This window comes from Protomyctophum parallelum (assembly GCF_964188405.1).
Source record: "Protomyctophum parallelum genome assembly, chromosome: 7".
NCBI classification, from domain to species: Eukaryota; Metazoa; Chordata; class Actinopteri; order Myctophiformes; family Myctophidae; genus Protomyctophum; species Protomyctophum parallelum.
Genome location: NC_139705.1, coordinates 35,321,843 through 35,344,130, shown reverse-complemented (window position 1 = coordinate 35,344,130; position 22,288 = coordinate 35,321,843). Strand labels below are relative to the sequence as shown.

The following is a 22,288-nucleotide window of genomic DNA, read 5'->3' as shown; positions in this document are numbered from 1 at the left end:
ACACACACACACACACACACACACACACACACACACACACACACACACACACACACACACACACACACACACACACACACACACACACACACACACACACATGAAGTATATTTTATACCATACACTAACTACAACTAGACTAAAATAGAGACAAAAAGGCTGAATGAGTTTCTCTAAACTATAGAGTACCAGGCATCAAAGCCTCAGACGCTCAGACGATTGGATGAAGAACACGCAGGCAGAGATGAGCTGAAGTGTAGAGTTGACCATTTATTCAATCAAAAGACAGAGTCCAGAGTGACGGAATAGCATCAGCAGCTTCCCCGTGGCCATGCTTTGCCACGGGAGCACACAGACAGACTAACCACCCCTTGTGGCTAGCCTGCTATCAGACCTCCCCAACATTGTATTTTACAGACATTATATACAGAGTCACGATACACATTGTTCCAGACTGGCATTTGGCCGCTCCCTGGAAGGTAAATTACTGTAGGCCTTGATCCATTGTTCATCTTCTCGCATGCTAAATCTTTAGGTGTGACCCAGGATCTGAACTTAAACTAAAGGCTGCATGTAAAACAGGCCAACGACACCTTGACTTTAAATAATCAAAGACAGGCCTCTGAGACGAACTGCCTTGCATATTAAGCCAGTCAGCTAGTAATCTAATCATAGTTGAGTAGGCTTCAACAGTTTGAGTACGTTTGCACATGGATTATTGTATACAATTATTGTCCAGATACGACACACACGAGACACACACACACACACACACACACACACACACACACACACACACACACACACACACACACACACACACACACACACACACACACACACACACACACACACACACACACACACACACACACACACACACACACACACACACACACACACACACACACACACACACACACCAGTGGATGATATCCTGATTGTTTTTTATCTCACAGGGAATGGAGGGTCCAAGGGGCCCACCTGGAGTGCGAGGAACCCGGGGCGAAGGATTTCCTGGCCCCAAGGTCTGTAAAACACAACACCAAGGAAATGGGAATATAATCAACATAATGTCCAAGCAGTTCTGACATGGTGACATCTGCACGATGTTGGATTATATAATACTAGAATTTCGCGGCCGCTATGCGGCCGCTCATCCCAGAGTTACTTTGCTGCGCACTATGGGAAGAAGGAAATTGCAGGAGTTGACTCCACATGTAGTAACGGATGGGTTATTAGTTATTATTATGTGTCCTTATTAGTGTAGTGTAGTCAACACGTTATGGCTCATACACACTGCCCGGTATTTGCTCCGATTATGCTGTCGGGGAGCATTTTTGGCGCTGGCCGACAAAACCCCTGATCTGACGTTACTGGTAGATCGTGATCTACCTTTTGGGCACCGCTTAACTCAACCTTTTTTGTCCCAGGGCACACTTTTCATAGCCTAAAAATCTCGGGGCACACCTAGATATACGGTTTGTGTACACTGTATATATACCGGTGTGTATATATATAGTAAATATATATATTATATATATATAATATATATATATATATATATAAATATATATACACATATAGAATATTATATTAGTGGTCCATGACATGAAAATGTTTGAGAACCACTGCTGTAAAACAACATTGGACAATCACAATGATGTTTGACAGTCAGCAATATTGTTGCTTATTCTAGATTTGTTAACATTTTCATAGACCTGGTTGCTTGTTTCCCTCTCAGTAAATGTGGCAACCCTGGTCAATGCCGTGTTGACTGTTCTGTATGATGATTTAGCTTAGCACACAACAGCTAGGAGGATGCAGCACTGCAGCAGGCTGATGCCGTCATGTTTAACAGTATTTTGCGCAATTTATGTCCCCGAATTTATGGATATGGACTTATGGCTCCATCGCTGCCTCTTTCTTTAGTAGAAGTAGAAATTTAACGTGTTGCTGACTGTTTACCTCCCTCTCGCGCGCACACACACACACACACACACACACACAGCTGACGTCCTCTCCCACCGATGTCAGCTGTTCATTTATCTCCTTATTCATACACGCTTTGAGCTGAGATAAGCTATAAAGCGCCTTTTAAATATGACAATGCTGTATATATATCAGCTGCACAGTTCAGGCAAGTGTCTGTGGCAAATGTAACTTTAACAAAATAGGTTTGACAGCTTAAATCTGCGGCAGTGTTGTGTGTGTGTGTGTGTGTGTGTGTGTGTGTGTGTGTGTGCGTGCAATCAGAAGTACTGGCAGTAGCGAAATAACAAACGCGATCTGTCTAATCGTAGTAGTTAGGCACAAAACAAAGAACTTTCTAAGAACAATGTTAATGTAACTAAGACATTCGCTGAGCGACCTATATTTTAAATACAGAGATTTAGAAGGAATAAGCGAAATGGTGAGGCAACTATAGGTAAGGTTTCTCTGCGGAGTGCGGAGAGGGAGATCCATAGGGGAGATCACATTACAGCAGCCAAAGAGGGAGGGGGGGGCTGAGAGCTAGTGACGGGTGTGGCTTGGTTGAGTTGGTTGAGTTTTCATTTGCTAGTGGCCACATGGGCACATCTTTTCATTGGCTAGTGCGCACATCTTGTTTTCATGCGAACATCTTTTCATTGGCTAGTGCGCACATCTTTTGCGCCACGTGACAACTTCTCCAATATAGAATAGATAATGTTTTAAATCATTTTTGGTATTGTGCAAATCAGGGAGAACAAGGTTTACCGGGAGAACAAGGAGTTCAGGGGGAGAGAGGCATCGGTGAACCTGGCCCAAAGGTACAGTATAGGACTAACGTAATAATAATCCTATTACATGGTCCATGATAGATTATGGAAAACTATACGATGCTGTATTCATTTAACCACTAACTGTAATGGACTGTCCACAACAAGCTCTATAAATATAACTATGGTTCATCATTATGGTTCATAGTCGTGTTGTGGACATTTCCATCTACTAGAACGATTTATAACAAAAAAAATGTTTTAGTTATAGTTATAATGTTTGGAGTGGATGGACCAAGGGATGTCAGTTTGAATGGGGTTAATGTACCAACAAATAACCACTTATTATGTTACTGTGTTAGGGTGAGATTGGGGCAGGCGGTCTGGGCGGCCTGCCAGGTCTTCCAGGAGAGGACGGGGCACCAGGACAGAAGGTACTGTATATACAGACCCCATCAGTGGGCCCACAAAAGCACCTGGACACTGAGAATCACAATCAGGAAGACTTATACCAAATACCAAGCATGCATGAGGTTGCATGCAGTGGCACAGGGGTAATGCCTGCATGTCCACCTCTGCCAGTCTCCAGTAGGCGGTTGAACTAGTGTTGAATTTGTCGACTAAATCTATGGCGACAAATGTTCCTTTTTTTGCCCCGCGAAAACTACATAACAACTAAATAAAAACTATGTTATTATAATGACTAAAACTAAGACTAAATATATTGGCAATTTTGTCAACCAATTAAAACCAGACTAAAATGTTAGGGAGGGAATAGTTGAGAAGAGATCCAATAGAACTAAAAGACAAGTCATTTGATTTAATTCATTATTTACAGCTTGTAGATTGGCTATTTTCAGCATGTAACCAAGTGTAAAATCAGGCATTATGACATTACGACCGCTAAAATACATTTTAGTCGACTAAATCACCTGTAGATTTAGTCGACTAAAACTAAATGGAATTGTCCATGTCCATGTTAAACCCCTTATCCCTAAACTACTACCATTATTTTTTACTATTTTGAAAAACATTTTTGAATAGTTCAAATAGCCAATCTACAAGCTCACAACGTGTCGATGTAGATTGGTTATTTTAACCATTCAAAAATGTTTTTCAAAATAGTTAAAAAGGCTAAGTAGTTTAGGGATAAGGGGTTTAGCATGGACGGAAATAGAGACACTAGTTTGAACCCACTGTGGTGCACTGGCATGGCAAACTCAAATGTCAATACGTACACAAATGGTCGCGTTCGGGGGAGGGAAGTTGGGCATGCAATGTTTTAAGAATAAAGATGCTGATGACTGAGAGAGGTGCTCTTCCTTCCTCAGGGTGAGGCTGGCCTACCTGGCTTAATAGGATCTGAGGGACCAGCTGGCATCGGCACTCAAGGAGAGAGGGTGTGTTTTACATTCACACACGTCTTGTATGTGATTCACTTTTTCCTATCACTGTGTAAACCAAATTCAAGGTGCCAAAAGTCAACTCTGAACTTGGCAGATGTGCTTATAACACATGGAATGACCTGCAGACTGCATTGAGATTAACCACACTGGTACCCTTGAGTCGTTTCAGAACCTTTGGTGACCAAACAGATGCCCACAATATGTAACTGTTTTTAGATTATCTTAAAATGGTTTCCATTTGTAAACCTTATATTTCACATGTTTGCCTTTAATTTTAGACAGCTATGTGTGTGGGTCCCTGTGTCCCTGTGTCCGAGCACGAAAATAGCGTTTGTTCACCACCAAGTGTCACTGTTGCACAGCCTAACACACAGACACAGACAGGCCAAGGAGGAGGGCTTGTACAGTACAGTACAGTACAGTACAGTACAGTACAGTACAGTACAGTACAGTACAGTACAGTACAGTACAGTACAGTACAGTACAGTACAGTACAGTACAGTACAGTACAGTAGCCTACACACTCACTTCAGATGGGTCAGATTTTTCCCTGATGTATTTTTTCAACAGTGATGTTTTGTATTATATGTACCGTATTGTATTACTCGACGACACTGAAAATTACTTTAATTACTCAGTACTGTATTTTCGAGAATAAATACATGAAAACCACGCTATATAAAATGATGTGCTCTAATCCCTCCCAGGGTGACCAGGGTCAGACGGGTATCCGTGGGTTACATGGACCTCCCGGAATCACCGGACCCTCAGGAGCAAAGGTGATTAGAGAGAGAGAGATCTTTATTTGAATTTTTAGGGATTCAACCTTATTGATGGTCATAAATCAACTGATTATCAATGATTATGATGATAATTTTACTTTGCGGCCGCTCATCCCAGAGTTCCGTTGCCGCACACTATGGGAAGAAGGAAATTGCGGGAGTTGACTCCACATGTAGTAACGGATGGGTTATTAGTTATTATTATGTGTCCTTATTAGTGTAGTGTAGTGTAGTCAACACGTTATGGCTCATACACACTGCCCGGTATTTGCTCCGATTATGCTGTCGTACGTCGTAATTTATTGCACAAGAGTTCCTGTATAATACATACAACCCAAATAATTTGAATATTTCACTATATAACACTGTTCAATATAACACTGTAAAAGCGTTAATTTCACACAGTGTGCAAATTATAGAGCCCATGGAGGCCAGAAGTCTAAAGCCATGCATTTTATAGTTATGCGATGATGTCATGCACCAGAAATAGCTAATCTACAAGCTCACAATGCATTGTGGTGCGACACATATTGAGTTTGTAGATCTGCTATGTTTAGCACAAGACACTAGCACGAATTTACTATATTCACACAGTGGCCATCTTGCTCTCACGTCATATTTGCCGGGTTGGGAGGAATTGCCACCTGGCACTTTAAGCATGGCCCGGCAAATATGACGTGAGAGCAAGATGGCCGCTGTGTGAATATAGGCCTTGTGGTTAGAGTGTCATAGGCACATAGGTCAAAATTGAAGTCACAATGTTCCAGAGATTCTTTGCGAAGCATAGTGGAAGCATGAGCGGAGGTTTGTCAAGTAGGGATGCACGATATAGATTTTTTAAAACCGATACTGATATCGATAACTTCTTGAACGATACCGATACTAATAACCGATAATACAAATATATAGACACAAGAAATTATTACATAGTAATAACGTGTCAGGTGAAACAGGCGCTGTCTCCGCTGTCCCCCTTTATGTCTTTGTTTTCGCCCCATATTATTATTATTATCAACAACCAACATTAATGGCTTAACGTAGGAGTCGGTAGGACCGCATTTTCAAACTGTCCACTCACCACTGACCCAACAGTATAAAAGTGTTGTGAATGATTCTTGCAGATCGCATCGGCTCTCTCTTTTATACACTGCGAGTGTTGAGTGTGTGCGTGTGTGCATGCATGGATGGATGCCTGCCGTTGGCATGCAATTTGTTGCTGTTCCATTGGCCAGAGGTGCGTGTGCATGCATGGATGCCTGCCGTTGGCATGCAGTTGGTTGCTGTCCCATTGGCCAGAGGTGCGTCTGTGCATGCATGGAGGCCTGCCGTTGGTATGCAGTTGGTTGCTGTCTCATTGGCCAGAGGAGGCAGATGAGGCAGCCAATCAGGCTAGGCCGTCAGTATGACTAGGTCCTCTAAATGAGGTCATCTACATTTCATGAGTTTCAGGTTTCACCTGACAAAAAAATACATACTACTGAGTAACGGTACATGTAACACAGCTATGACCTGAGTAACGGTACATGTAACACAGCTATGACCTGAGTAACGGTACATGTAACACAGCTATGACCTGAGTAACGGTACATGTAACACAGCTATGACCTGAGTAACGGTACATGTAACACAGCTATGACCTGAGTAACGGTACATGTAACACAGCTATGACCTGAGTAACGGTACATGTAACACAGCTACAGTATGACCTGAGTAACGGTACATGTAACACAGCTATGACCTGAGTAACGGTACATGTAACACAGCTATGACCTGAGTAACGGTACATGTAACACAGCTATGACCTGAGTAACGGTACATGTAACACAGCTATGACCTAAGCAAATGCAGCATATCAGTGGTTCCCAAACTTTTTCATGTCAAGGACCCCCAAATTGACACGTATAAGCCCACGGACCCCCATTTGAAGAGATAAGCCAGGGACCCCCATAAGAGAACATTTATACGGCTATAGCAGATATTCTCAACCCGTTTAATTTCAAGGACCCCCAGTTTGACATGCATTAGTTCTTTCATTCCATATGTTGATCTGACCTCATCAAACGCTGTACACTCTCCAGACACGCTCCATACATGGCCAGTACAGAATTCATTCCATATGTTGATGTGACCCCCCCATGCCAAAGCGCCAGCGCTCGCCCATCGGTCTGCCGTCACCCAGGCGGATATGTTGATCTGACCCCTCATTACAAAGCGCCAGGCTGATGCGTGTACGCAAGGTCACTTCTCGCCCTCAGGCGTCTTACTGGTATCTATGGTGTGGATATGGTTCATAGCAAAGGGGGAGGGGGATTTGCATGAGCTGTAGATGTGTCCAATTCCCCCCTCCCTCTGGGATCAATACAATAAAGTATTTCTATTTGATTTAGTTTAAATAAAAAATAAAAAATGTTTGGTTTAGATAAAACAAGTGATCTGATTTCTTGCCATCTGTTGTCTTCCAGGGAGAGCCTGGTATCCCAGGCCGGCTAGGCATGCCCGGGGTGCCGGGGCGAGCCATAGCAGGTTCCAAGGTAACAAACACAAATCTATTATCAGCGTCTGTCAACACAGGTCTTGGCAGGTAGACAACCAGCCTCCAGTCAGAGGGGGTCTGATGCAGTGCCTTCAGTGATGTGCTTATATCTACTTCTTCCTTTTAGGGTGACGTCGGCCCTGCTGGTCCGTCTGGGCCTGTTGGGGAACCAGGCCATGGCCTACTGGGTCCAAAGGTCAGCATTGATCGATTGGTTCATTGATTGATTACTTTATTATTTATTATTATTTTATTATTAACAGTCTGCAATTTGTAAAGATGTATGGTTTACATACAATGACTGTGTATGTAATGTACAATGAATAGAATTGTAAATTGTATAGTGCCACTTGAAGTGCCACTATTACTAGTGGTACAATACTCAGCCACTAGATGTCATTACTGTTATTGTATCCGCCAGGCCGAAGGCCTATGTTTTACCCCCTGTCTTCCGTGAACAGCTAATCTCCGGTAGGCCTACTGTTGGTCCGATCCACTCCCTGTATGCCAGAGCAAAATCTCTGCCCCATTTGTTTCAGGTCGGCCTGTTTATTGGCATCTAAAGTTTGCAGAAGTGGTTTGCTTTGAACAAAAGTGCCACCCTTTTCACATTGGCCACCCGGAGGCCGTTTTTATTTTTATATATTATTTTTGTCCAAACATCACGCAAAGCAGTACACATTATATCTATGGTCTGTGGTTGTATTATTTTCTTTATTATTCATTCTCATATACTAGAGCTGTCCGTGCCCATTGGGCACTAGCCTACTTGGAACGATGCTGAGTTGAAAATGTCTGTGTCCCTTTTATGCCCATATGGAATTCTTTGTCAGGCATGCCCAAAAATGGAGTCTATGCTGTCAAAACACCATTGTGATGTCAGAACAGGCCAGCTCCATATATGGAGATAAAGGGGTGATCAGGTGTGATCAATAAGGGGTAATTTAGCCCCTGTCCAGAGCCAGGGCAGGGGCCCTGTCCAGAACCTGGGCAGAGTGGTTAACTTGGTTAACAGATTGTACTGTGTGCATAGTGCTTATCAATAACTTCTGTTTTACCAGGGTGGTCGTGGTCATTCTGGTTTACCAGGTCCAGCTGGTCTGAAGGGCGACGGTTTCCCTGGTCCCGTGGTTCGTATTATAACTAAGAAATAAGAACTAACAATTCCCAATAAATCACCCATTTAATACTATAAGTTTGGCAAATGAATGGCACTGTGAGTTGACTTTCCATGCACCATTTGTAGGGCGCTACTGGCTTGCCAGGCTTACCAGGTGAGCAGGGCCCTGAAGGTGTAGGAATCCCTGGTCCCATGGTTAGTGTGTACATGTACTCTCTATACTGTACTTTCATCATTGCATTATAATGCAATATTATTATGTATGTACGTAACTGACTGTGTATGTACAGTACAGTAATAGCGTATCTCTTCCAGGGAGACATTGGCTTTAGAGGATTGCCAGGTTTGTCCGGTCCAGCTGGTGAGGGGCTACAAGGACCACCGGTAAGAACAATTCTGTACCACGTGACATGTTTCAACCCAACCCACATAGCCAATAGCTGTGTGTGGGTTGAAGCAACATCCAAGTATGGAAACAATCGTCATAGATGACTAACATCATAGACTAGCCAGATGAATTCCTGAGATCCACATAGGAACCACGCCATTATTATTAACCCCATCCTGTTTTATTTTGCGTGCTGTAGATAGAGTTCAGCCATTACGGGCAATCATGCTTGGGTGGTTCTACCCACAGTACACCATCTGTCAAAGTTGAACATAATATAGTGAGTGGGCTCTTGGATCCTGTGTAAAAGCAGCAATCTGATGACTATTATTAATTTGCGTTAAGGGCAACGTTGGAAGACCAGGACCCCCGGGTGCAACAGGACCTCAAGGCGAAGGTCACCAAGGTCCAAAGGTAAGTACGTTGGTGCAGGTTCATTAAGCTGGTTGCATATACTTCAAACAAAGTCAAACTTTTTTAAGGGGCGCTAGCCCCTCCTATATACAGCTTTGTCCCCACATGTCTCAATATTTGCCATTGACAATGAAAGGAGAAATTAGGTCAAATGTCCACTAAATGTTGTCCCCACTCGTCTCATATATTTGCCATTGACAATGAAAGGAGAAATTACGTCAAAATTCCGCTAAATAGCCTATGGCGTAAATTAAACATCAAAACATTAAACGCCATTGACATTGAAAGTAAAATTTACGTCATATGTAAACGAGCAAATCAGCTAAAGTTAAACAATCACAGGCAACAGGCCTTCTGATTGGCCAATATGAGATGATGATGTATGATGATAAGAGCTGAATATGACGTAAATTAAATTAAACATTAAATGCCATTGACATTGAAGGGAAAACTTACGTCATATGTAAACGAGCAAATCGGCTAACATGTTGGTGGGAGCACTTGGCTAATAAGGGACCACCATGTACCTTATGTAGCAATGTCAAATGTCCACTAACATAAATTGATGTACGATGACCAGAGCGCCCCTCATTTCACACAGGTGTGATTTTTTCAATATACTTCTACTCCACTATACATCAAAGGCAAATGTACTTTTTACTCCACTACAATTACTGTATGTGACAGCTTTAGTTACTATAGTTGCTTTGCAGATTAGATTCTTATTACAAAATAATGTATCCCTATTTTATACTTTGTCTATTAAGAAGTAGCTTTATATTGTGGCATTGCTACTTTAAGTAAATAATCTGAGTACTGATTTTGGTATATTACATGAAGCATGATGTGATAATGACTTACTGCCAGGTGCATTAAAAACCTGAATTGTAATTTCAGGGTGAGGTAGGGCCTTCGGGTGTGACCGGATCCAGAGGAATCCCAGGAGAGGGCCTTCCAGGTGCTAAGGTGAAGGAGCTAAATATATATTTTGTCTAGTTTTCACAGCCACCTTGCTACGTTGTCTGACTTTGGACGACCTGTCCTCTCATTACAGGGAGACCGTGGCGTACCGGGCGAGAGGGGCCCCAGGGGAGTAAACGGAGACCTGGGCGATCATGGACTTCCTGGTGAAAATGTATGTAGATTAGACCTTCTCTTCATTTTATTAACATGTCTTTACCCGATTAGAAGCACATGGTTTGGTTCTATAATCAGCCAGGTTTGTACAGTAAACCATAATATGTTGCTGATATGATGACACAATATGATCTACACGATCTACAACCAGATCTACTATTTACTCACAATAGACCCTTCAAACTAATGCCACAGACTAAAAACAGTCTAAGTCCACACTATTGATCCATAATGTATAAATGATAGATAAGGGTTCAGGACAACAAGGCCTTTTCGTGGAGGGGTCAAAATTAAATTTGGTACGTACTCATTATAGAATGTAACTAAGCATTGAGTGATCAGTTAATCAAATGTATTTTTCTGAAGTTATTTTGATTACTAATTTGATTATTATTTAGTTATGCATGTTTGCATTGAGCATGGCCACCACATTATTGGATGGATTAATTTATGATGTCAGTGATTAGGATTGTGAATTTATGGTAAAAAGTAAGATTTTGAGTGTTGTGATGTTTTGTTTTCCAATCCCAGGGCATACCTGGAGCCAAAGGAGACCAAGGCCTCACAGTAAGTTCAACTCCACTAATGTGTGACCACACTCAGAGTTGCAGACAACTATTCCACAATCTCTGAATGAAGCTTTTGGAAATTGTGGGAGGCAACAGTCGTAACCCATACTTTGCTCATGTTTTCTAGAGAGAAGACATCATCTTTCTGATCAGAGAAATATGTGGTAAGATCTCAACCAGGCTGCAATAAACAAAATAACAGAAAAACTATAGAATTGTCCATAACATTTCGGGTTTATTTACTAGAGCCAGAGTAAATATCAGACATTATTTGATGCCATCATGCCATGGTAAATTGGTGGTCTATAGGACTCTCCAAAATCAGGATTGGCATTGGAAAAACACACAAATCTGGTATCGGTCGGGCTATAATATTTGATAAGGAAAAAAACATGCTTTCTTATTTTTCCAGGATGTGGCAGTCCCAAATGCAAGCAGAGGCCGATGGAGCTTGTGTTCGTCATCGACAGCTCAGAGAGCGTTGGGGAGAAGATGTTTGAAAACATCAAGGATTTTGTCACAAGTTTGGTGGACCGCACCACGATTGGACGCAGCGCCACCAGGATCGGATTGGTTCTCTACAGTCGTGAAGTTCACCTGAAGTTCAACGTGGGTCGCGATATGACCAAAGAAGATATCAAGCAGGTCATCAGGAAAATGCCCTATTTGGCTGAGGGCACCTACACCGGCACGGCCATCAGAAAGGCCACTCAGGAAGCTTTCTATGGCGCCCGGAATCAAGTCAAGAAAGTGGCCATTGTCATCACAGATGGACAGACTGATAAGCGAGAGCCTGTGGATCTTCACATTGCCGTGCAGGACGCACGCGAAGCGAACATTGAAATGTTCGCCGTGGGGATTGTCAATTCCTCTGATGATTCAAACATGTTATTCTTACAAGAGCTCAATCTCATTGCCTCCGCCCCAGTCAAAGAACATTTGTACCCTATTGATGACTACAATACTTTATTCGGTGATTATATTTTACGATCAGTGTATGTGTGTGTTAATGATCAATACAGCAGTCAGCTATGTAGCTTTGTTAAGATACAATCTCAACATGTAATTATTTTCATGAATGGCCTGGCATTAAGTGATCTAAATACAATTGTTTTTTTCTGCTTTTCAGCACTGGAGTCCAAACTCCTCAGTCAATTCTGTGAAGATGCAAACGGTGACCCAATTGTCAGTCTTATCACCAACAGCTTTGGAAATGGCAACAATGGGCGTGGTAACACTCGACATGTGAAGGAGAACAACTTTGGGAATAACGGCAATAACGGCAAAACCAATCAATATGAGTTTGTCACTTACCCAGAGGTGGTACCAACGCCTAAACGACCTGATGTCCGTCTGCCACCCCAGGTCCAACTTAATACTCATTAATAATCCTACAAGTGTTCATTTTCTATATACTTTTCAAGTCCGGGTGGGCGGGTGGTATTTGAGAGAGAGAGAGAGAGATGGGGAGGGGGGGGGGGGGGTGAGCGGGAGATAGAGCCTATTTCAACCACACTAACCAAGTCAATGCTGGGTCCTGAACATGCTGATCGACGCTTCATTTTATTTTCTTCTTGGTTATACGACAATTCACCTCTTATTATTTCAAGTTCAACTGTGCATAACCCTTCTCAAATGATCATTGCTCATTTTACTCTATCATTTTAAACTAGGACGAGGGAGACAATGACGGTGGGGATCTGGACTTTCCTCCGTTGATTCCTGTCGTGCCTGAAGGTGAGCAGCAGCTTCACTTAGTCTAGTTTGCATATTTTTCAGGACTATTCCATGTATAGCGCTGCAAGGTGTGTGATTCCTGTCGTTTACACTGCTATTACGCATAATTATTTTTTTAAATAGGGCTTAAGTATAGTTAATACTTTGAACCGACAGGTATATTCTCAGCTAAAACCAATGGATAATAATATGAACTAGAAAAAGTGCCCTTCTGGGCACAGGTCTCCACCAGGATAGGAATGTAGGACATTGCAGCTTGCCTTCATCTGGTGGTTGGATAAAAGGGCAACAAAAGTAAACAAAGTTATCCACAGATCCGTGCAGTTAGAGGTAAAAACACTTTTCGGCCAGTTATAGCGCCACCTTGAGGCTGAGTTGAAATTGTTCATGTGGCATTTGTTCCTCGGCCTAGTGGGAATGTGCGTGCACAATTTCACGGAAATCACGCGATGTGTTCATGATTTGCAGCATTTTGTTTGAAACTGAGCACTCCTGTGAACTTTGGAAGCCAATCTTAACCAATCAGGATGGAGTCTGAGAATTCTGAAAGACCCGTTTCGTTGAATGGCTCTAGAGAGACTGTGTACCAATTTGCGCGATGTTTGGACAAAATCTGTAGGTGTACTGTGCAAAAACTTGTTTTGCACAAAGCGGCCTCCTGGTGGCGCTATAACAGGCCGTTCTGGAAATTTTGGGGCAGAGGTTCATCGTTGGCATCCAGGGAGTGTGTGTGCAAAATTTACTGTGCAAAAACTTGTTTTGCACAAAGCGGCCTCCTGGTGGCGCTATAACAGGCCGTTCTTGAAAATTTGGGGCAGAGGTTCATCGTTGGCATCCAGGGAGTGTGTGTGCAAAATTTGGCATCGACCGGGTTAACGGTGCCGGAGATTCGCTGCTCACGGACACACGGACGGACGGACGGACGGACGGACGGACGGACGGAGTGCAAAACATACTCTCCCCCCATGCCTTCGGCCTGGTGGAGACAATAATGAATAATGAGTTACTACTGCTAGTACTACTAATACTACTAATAATACATAAACATTTGAAATAATGTACTGTATCTTACACTATTTCTCCATCAGTGACTCCTGATTCCCGCTGTAACCTGACTTTGGACCAAGGTAGCTGTCGTGTTTACACAGTCTACTGGTACTATGACAAACAGGCCAATGCATGTGCACAATTCTGGTATGGAGGCTGTGGTGGAAATGACAACCGCTTTGAGACGGAAGACCAATGCAAAATATGCATTCGATCTAGAACAGGTAAGCCTCATTGATCCTTGACAACAAAACAGCTTGTAATTTTTTTTCTTAAAGACGCACTAGTACAACATTCAACTACTAGTTTACAGCACATTTGATGTATAAGGTTAGATATTTCCCGTTCATTTTATAAGGCAACAAAGGCAGCAATCATGTAGTCTGACTACAAGGTAACTGCTTAAAAGGTGGCTGCTTTGCAAGAATGCATTTAGGGTAAAACCTACGTACCTACCTTACCCAAAGGAAACAATCCCATAATTGTGGAGTTAATTGTAACATCCTGACAAAATGATTACAATTATTATTATAAATACTTTTATTCTACAACTAAACTCTGTGGATAGTTCACCATTTATTATTGATTTTCATACTGTATATATTTTTATATATACCTTTTACTATACTGTTCCAAAATCTAGGCAAAACCAGGGGTGAACGAACTTTTGCTGTGGCTGACCCCAGGCTTTGGAATAGCCTACCCCTCTATATTAGATAGCCCAAATCCTATAAGACTCACCTTTTCTCCCTGGCCTTTACTCCTAGTTGACCCTGGTTGAAGCTGTAACCTGTTTTTGCCTTTTATCTGTGCAATGTTTCTGTTGTGCTTTTTGCAACTTTTTTTGCTGTTTTGATGTTGTAATTGTACAACCATGTATTTGTTTAATTCTCCAGCTTTATAAATGAGAGGAAGAAACTCATATGAAGAAGCCCCTGAAGGCAACCTAAACGGAGTGGATTCTGCGAACTTTCTACTTCAGTAGAGAACTTTCACCTGTGATTGTCAAATCACGTCCTCTCTCCGTTTCATATGCAAACACAAAGTTGAAGCAATAAAGCAGTGCTAATGGGAACTGAATTCATAAGAAGCTGCTAACATATCACTGAATATAGCTACTGCTAATTATGGCTGTAGAATTAAAGTCTAGCCAGAGTATATTATTACCTCACACACAGGGACGTGCACACATAGACATCAAAGGGGGCTTCAGCCCCTGCCATTGTACCCATCTGTAAAACAACTGCCCTTTCCAGACCACGAATGCAGCATTTACTATGGTGGAAGAAATGCAAATGCCACTCGTTTCCATGACATGCCGGAAGGCAGCATTCAGGAAAAAACTTGGAACGCACCATTTTGCGTTGAACACATTTGTTTAGAAATCCATGTCGTTACACCGCATCTCAGTAGATACAGAGTGCTTGGTTGTGCCCCGAAAATAGCTGATCTACAAGCTCTCAACGCGTCTCAGCACGACACGTTGTGAGCTTGTAGATCAGCAATTTTCGCTATTTTTGTTCAAAAGTGCTCTCTTATGAGATTTCAGCCCCTGCCTCTCTAACACTCTCTGCACGTTCCTGCCCATACATGTAAAGTGTAAAACATTCTCAGTGAAACTTTTAGTCAAGGGCTTGGCTATTCCTCAAATGAAGTATAATCTTCATTCGGAAGAAACCGCCTAACTCCATTTTTGAGGTTTTTGATTTATTTTATATATTTTTCATAAATCAATGTTGGTTAAAATAAATACTGAACCAATGGAAGTTATTAAAAAGTGCTTCAACAAAAACCTCCTAACTCCACTTGAGCTGGATGTTTTTTTATTTTGGAGTTAGGTGGTTTCTGCAGAGATATCACTATTTCAGGTTAACACATTATTCTTATACCTCTGACCATATGCTGTTACAACACTGAATTTATTTTTGTATTTGTACTTTGTATTTGCAAGACAACTAAGACAGACATTTTTTTTGCATCTATTTTTTCTTTTTTTTGTAGCCTATATTATTTCTGAAAAATGAACTGTGCTCTGAATATTTCTGTTTGTGTTTTTATGGTTGCTGTTTGCTATTGTTACAATTTTGTTCATTTTCTATGTAAGTAGCCCTCACTGAAGGTTGATTCTTTATCTTTGATGCAGAGTATTTTTTTGAAAATGTATGTAGCCTATTTTTTATTTCTGATATTTCAGGATTCTCGATTGGATTTTATTACAGCCATTACAAGTGTGCATTTTGGGCCATTTTAACATCTGAATAAATGAAATGTTTTATTAATAAAAATGTATAAATTAAAATAAATGTGTCTTTTTTGTTAACTGTTAAAATCATAGTATAGTCATCATCTATTTTATTCATCATCATTCATAATAATATATAAATGTGCATGAAAAACTGTTTTATATATATATATATTATATAAAGCTAGTAAAGCTACTGTGCTAATCTGGGAAAAAGTTTATACCGGTAGTTATTTATAAACTTTTTCCCAGATTAGCACAGTAGCCTGTACAACCACTAGAGGGCGGAAATATACCACTAATTATATTGTCGCATCCCATCGACGAATGTTTGTTAGTCGCTTGAAAACAACGTCAGGCGTTTCATTTAGCTCCATGGGAACTCATGAGAAGAAGGGATTTTGAAAGAATACCCCAGTGGTGGAAACTAGTAATTTAATGTATACTTTCATGTTCCTAAATTAATATTTTACACTTAAATAGATAACCTCACCGGTTATCTTGACGGGCAATAAATAGTAATCTTGTGTTATCAGAGAAACTTTGCGGAAGAGAATGAGCCAACAAGGAGCAGCGCTTCAGAGCTACAACAACGAACTGGTCAAATGTAAGTCACAACATCATAAATCATAACTGTGTGTGTATGTGTCTTTAGTCTCGCGAGTCGCGAACCAGCCTAGTTTCATTCATGATACATTACATGTCTATTTTATTATTAAGTTTACAGTTTACACAAAGTCCAGTTGTCTGTTTCAATCACATTAGAAAGCCGATAGAAATAATATGGCACCATGCATATTCAATTTGGGTTGACTCTAAACAAGCAGCAAACACATGTAGACCACTGTAAACGTCCTTCAGTGCGCATATCACACACAATCTGTGTGCCCAGTTTGATACACACACACACACACACACACACACACACACACACACACACACACACACACACACACACACACACACACACACACACACACACACACACGCACACTCCCATCACAGTTTGGAATGTCTGAATAAGCAAGTGGCACTGGCAGGACTGAGGGAGGGCACCTTAACAATACACAGTTACTGTTACATCTAGGTTACATCCACACAGGAATTTAGCTGACACTCTTGTCCATGTCTAGTTCATTATAATAAAAAACAGCTGTAAATCTCTACCTGTATAAACCTACCTGTATGACTCTTGTTCCATTTCTGTTCCTGAAATTCATGAACATCTGCACAACCATTTTAGTTATTCTGTTTGCAGACAGAAGTTGTATTTCACAATATCACTTGATGCCACAGAGTGACATCACAAATAAGTACAGTAAGGAATTAGGTCGGAGAGGCTTACAGTCGGTATCAGCCAAGGACTATAGGCGTCTATCCCTGGTGCAAGTGTCATCACAGAGGGCACAGATCACAGGTGGCACTTGAAATCACTCTAAGAGCGTCTTATAAATTCCTAAATTGTCAATTGTAATATATTATCTACATCTCTCCATTCCTGAGATATGACTGATTATGTCTTCTCTTCTTGAGCTTGACCTTTGCCTTTTCAACCAAAAAGATAATCGTTTCTTCGGGGTACCCAACTGAACCCTGTTATGTTTTTGTCTTCAAGTTTTTATTTTTTATTTTAAGTTGTCTGGGTCGTGCTCGAGAAAAGTTCCTGCCCACTACTAAGGAGACTTGGGTCTCCTTAGTGTGTTTCGCATGAGGACTTTAGAGTCTTTTGCCTGAGGACCACCCACAATATTAACGTGTCTAACCTTAACCTCACACAAACTATGCCTAAACCTGACACATGTTCATCTACTACGCCCTACCACATGACCAACTGTATAGGGTTAGCAGTGACAGGGACTACACGTGTGGGGGGAATTAATGGCTCAGATGGGAGAAAGTATAGTATACTGTTGTTCACACACCCATGCAGAGGCAGTGAGCGACTACAATACTCTTCCATGCAATGCTGTGGGTAAATCAGACGATGGTAGAATAATAAAATCAGTGTCTAAGGAACCTGGTTGTCACTGATTATTAAACATCAAGGATCGTACAGTACACCCCAGCTAGTTATCATGTGATAGTACAGCAAGGCAGATGGCTTCTTGGTTAGAGTGGGTGACAATATTATCACACGAAAAGATCAAATTACCTACCTAGGTTCCATCCCGGAGGCCAATCTTTCCGGTGATAAAATGGCCACCAACATAATCAAATAAGTCAATCAAAGAACAAGATTCCTTTACAGGATCTCCTCACTGGTCAACAAAAACACCTTGAAGACCTTAACAGGAGCCCTCGTACAAGGTTTCTTTGACTATGCATGCACCTCTTGGTACCACAGCACCTCAAAGGCCCTTAAAACAAGGCTCCAGACCTCCCAAAACAAACTGGTCAGGCTCCTACCGAACTGGCCTCACCCCCCGAACCCACCTCACCCCTACCCACTTTGACAGGCTTGGATGGCTTAGGGTCGACGACAGAGTACAGCATCTTGCAATGGGTCTGGTCCACAAGATTCGATACACCACCAAGATACCCATGTACCTGTCTAAATACTTCCTTAATGTAAACGAAGTCCACACCCACAACACCAGAGGGAGTGCAACAAATCATGTACAACCCAGATTCGGCACAAACAAGGGACTAAATTATTTTCGCTCCTATGCCACCAAAATGTGGAACGCCCTACCAACAGTCATTAAGACATGTGAATCCCTTGACTCCTTCAAAACCGCTCTCAAAGGGCACCTATGGATGGCTGCAATTCGAAACTGGCCTCTGTAAAATCTGAATCCCCATTTCCCTTCACTGTATATGTATCTTTTCCCTTTTTGCTTCCTATATGATGAATTCCTGTTCTGTTCTTTAGCTACATAGAATTGTCTATTTGTATGTCTCTAAATGTTTTGATGAATTGAACAATGTGGACCCTGTTGTAAACAAGTGTAATGCTTAATTGGGTCGTCCACTCACAGTTAACAGTCTTTGTATTGAGTTTGTGCTTGAAATGTACTGTAATTCTGCAAACTGTTAATACATATTTCAATCAATCAATCAAAAACATCTATTGACTAGATGATTCCATCAGTTCTCAATGTATTGAATATTGATGGGTTTGAGAGCAATTCTATTACGTTCCCTTCCGCCCCCCCCCCCCCCCCCCCCCCCCCCCCCCCCAGGTATTGAAGAACTGTGCTCGAAGCGGGAAGATCTGAACCGTCAGATCCAACAGGAGGAAGAGGAGAAGACCCGTTTACAACATGATATCCGCGTCCTCACAGAGAAACTGTCCAGAGTCAACGAGAGTCTGGCTCGTCGACTGACCGCCCGTGCTGAATTCGACCGCACCATTGCAGAGACGGAGGCTGCCTACATGAAGGTGTGTAGCTCGGTTGTAATGGATCATGCTAAAGCTGAGCGATATGGCTTCTCACTCAATATCACAAATATTTAAAACCTTTGCCTTGATTACAATTAATGAACAATTATTAAAAAACAGTACATTTCAAGCACAACTCGATACAACGACTGTTAACTGTGAGTGGATGACCGCATAAAGCATTACATTTGTTTACAAGAGGGTTCACCTTGTTCAATTCATCAAATTCCCTTCTTACCTTTGTGGTCAATTACAAGAAAAACAAACCTAGAAGAAACAAAGCATGAGAACGACGAGTAACCATTATCTTGGTTAGCCGCTACTTGCTAGAGTCGTATAGGGGGTGAGGTTGAGTCTGAAGGGAGAGTAACCGTTGTGTTCCACAACACACAGGCTCATCCCACATATTGATATTCAACTCCCTGTGCACCTACTCTACTCTTATGACAAATAACCCCCCCTCAGCTCCACTTATTAAAGACAACAGTGCAGGAACAAATGCCTGGGAATTTTATTTGTATTTTTGTATCGTTACCATTTGTGTATCTATCTACCTGCCTATCTGCCTAAGTATTTATTCAAAAGAAACCATTTTGAAAAGTGCTACAGTATGTATTATTCCAGAGATTGGTGAGGTGTATATTTGTCATTCCTGTCTCATCATAAACACTTTATTGCAGAGTACAAGGTTCATCCAAAGATTTGGCTCAGTGACAACCTCACATTTGAATGATTAAAACATAATTTGATGTTTAGTGACAACCTAACTTTTAAATGATTAACACACAGATCTAAGTACATGGATGTATGGAGTAACATGACAACATGATGTGTGTTACTGCTGGCCACCACTGCACTTTACTTATATTTACTTAATATGCTTGTTTTGCTATCTATGGAATAGAGCAACAGGACATTACAGATCATATGCATTTAAAACACTTGTTCTCAGTGTGGGGTCTGGGGGGTCCTTAGCTAAATGATTGATATAGAAACCAAATTGAGCCTTGTGAGTCCATTTATACACTCAGAGTTATGGGGGTCCGTGGCCTTAATGCATACTGGGTCCCTTGAAAAAACAGTGGACTCATGAGCTTACAGTATGGTCTTTTCTATTCTCTCTCTCTCACTCTCACTCTCTCACACAGATTCTGGAGAGTTCTCAAACCCTTCTGAGTGTACTGAAGGAGGAGGCAGGAAACCTCAGTAAAGCAACGGAACCCAGAGCCAAACATCACTAATGGTGGACAATTACTTGTCCCCTGACCACTGTAGCATTCCTTCCTTTCACAACTATATGGACTATTTTCTATGTTTTATTATACTATCACAGTAGGCCTACTAATTTTTGATTAAATAAATTATTCTATTGAAAATGTCTGAGATTGTCATTTACTTGCATGGAATGACAATACAATTAGGGGTACTTTTCAGTGTATAAACTGTTCTGCACCTACAAGGATGGACGATGGACGATTATTTTTTGGAACATTTATTGAATGTTATAACTTTACAGTTTATAATACTTTACCTGCTGTACACAAACAATTATATCGCCACTGTCGGGCAGAAACCTTCTATCTCCCTATTGTCTGTCATACAAAAGTAGAGAAAATGGTTGATCTACAAGCTCACAATATGTGAGCTATGTGAGCTTGTAGATCTTTTTTTCTGAAAATGATAACATTTTCTATTAATGACATGCCTAATAATGCGTAATGCGTAATAATGAGATGCCAGGTTTTAAAGTGGTAAAGTTTGTCTGGATTTTATATTAATCAATGAAACTAAAGGCATAGTCATGTGATCTGAGAGAGATATGCTCTATCATTCTGATGATTCTGAGAAGGAACATTTTAATGACACCGGAACATTGCATGTCCCTTTATAGCTTACTAGTAAGACCCTGCTGCTGACCTCCCTGGTGCAGGTTGGTCCAGCCAATGAGTTGTCTGGAAGTGTATAATAAATGCTTCTGTGATCACGCCAGGGGGCACACCAAAGCCTGCTCCCTGATGCACTCGTACCTTAGGTGACACTTTCTACTGTGCCTTCACTCAATAGGTCAATCAATGTGCTGTAACACCCTACAGGAAGAAAAACGAAACCAAAAAATATATACATGCACTAGAATGGTGGTACTCGGAGTAGAACCGCTGCTCCTTCGCCTGGAAAGGAGCCAGCTTAGGTGGTTCAGGCATCTGGTTAGGATGCCTCTCGGGCGTCTCCCTAGGAAGGTCCTCGACGCACGTCCCACTGGGAGGAGACCCCGGGGCAGACCAAGGCGCAGTTGGAGGAAACGCATCGACTGGCCTTGGAACGTCTCGGAATCCCCCAGGACGAAGTCACTAATGTTGCTCTGGAGAGTGAAGTCTGGACTCTAGAGCACTCTGGTGGAGCTGTTGCCCCTGTGACCAGACTACAGATAAGCGGTTGAAGATGGATGGATGGATAGAATGGTCAATTTGTTCATAAGGGGAAACATTGAAACTCATGAATAAGCTTTGTTCTATAAAATATTACTAGTAGGCTAGGCTACTTATGTATCCCTGTGTGTGAATTCCTCACCATCTAAAACGTTTTTCAAAATGGTAAAATATAAATATGACGTAAGAAGTCTAGGCATACAGTAAAGGGGTAAGGCGCACTACACAATATTTACAAATAATATATAGTGTGTGTGTGTGTGTGTGTGCACACACACACACACACACGTGTGTGTTTGTGCTGGACATTTTTGGAAAGGTGTGTGACCTTGTGACTTTTCCTTCAGATATAATTGCTTAGTTT

At 41.6% G+C, this 22,288-nt stretch overlaps 2 protein-coding genes across 2 annotated transcripts in view; both read left to right on the top strand.

The window, feature by feature from the left end:
- The window catches only part of LOC310862052 (uncharacterized protein), a 30,379-nt gene extending 14,306 nt beyond the window's left edge, over nucleotides 1-16,073 (top strand). Inside the window, exons 17-36 of the mRNA XM_083769788.1 lie at nucleotides 960-1,028; nucleotides 2,724-2,792; nucleotides 3,104-3,175; nucleotides 4,073-4,141; nucleotides 4,855-4,926; nucleotides 7,392-7,460; nucleotides 7,590-7,658; nucleotides 8,524-8,592; nucleotides 8,709-8,777; nucleotides 8,898-8,966; nucleotides 9,316-9,384; nucleotides 10,282-10,350; nucleotides 10,439-10,519; nucleotides 11,053-11,088; nucleotides 11,218-11,254; nucleotides 11,503-12,063; nucleotides 12,220-12,455; nucleotides 12,764-12,827; nucleotides 13,916-14,098; nucleotides 14,771-16,073. Of these exons, the coding sequence (XP_083625914.1) occupies nucleotides 960-1,028; nucleotides 2,724-2,792; nucleotides 3,104-3,175; nucleotides 4,073-4,141; nucleotides 4,855-4,926; nucleotides 7,392-7,460; nucleotides 7,590-7,658; nucleotides 8,524-8,592; nucleotides 8,709-8,777; nucleotides 8,898-8,966; nucleotides 9,316-9,384; nucleotides 10,282-10,350; nucleotides 10,439-10,519; nucleotides 11,053-11,088; nucleotides 11,218-11,254; nucleotides 11,503-12,063; nucleotides 12,220-12,455; nucleotides 12,764-12,827; nucleotides 13,916-14,098; nucleotides 14,771-14,778 (2,040 nt within the window). The 3' untranslated portion in view covers nucleotides 14,779-16,073. The remainder of the gene's footprint in view (nucleotides 1-959; nucleotides 1,029-2,723; nucleotides 2,793-3,103; nucleotides 3,176-4,072; nucleotides 4,142-4,854; nucleotides 4,927-7,391; nucleotides 7,461-7,589; nucleotides 7,659-8,523; nucleotides 8,593-8,708; nucleotides 8,778-8,897; nucleotides 8,967-9,315; nucleotides 9,385-10,281; nucleotides 10,351-10,438; nucleotides 10,520-11,052; nucleotides 11,089-11,217; nucleotides 11,255-11,502; nucleotides 12,064-12,219; nucleotides 12,456-12,763; nucleotides 12,828-13,915; nucleotides 14,099-14,770) is intronic.
- A 426-nt stretch (nucleotides 16,074-16,499) lies between these two features.
- ssna1 (Sjogren syndrome nuclear autoantigen 1) lies at nucleotides 16,500-20,830 on the top strand. Its single transcript, XM_083769070.1, has 3 exons — nucleotides 16,500-16,723; nucleotides 19,299-19,498; nucleotides 20,647-20,830. The coding sequence occupies exons 1-3, from the start codon at nucleotides 16,672-16,674 to the stop codon at nucleotides 20,737-20,739; spliced, it is 345 nt and encodes a 114-aa protein (XP_083625196.1). The 5' UTR covers nucleotides 16,500-16,671; the 3' UTR covers nucleotides 20,740-20,830.
- Nucleotides 20,831-22,288: the final 1,458 nt, after the last annotated feature.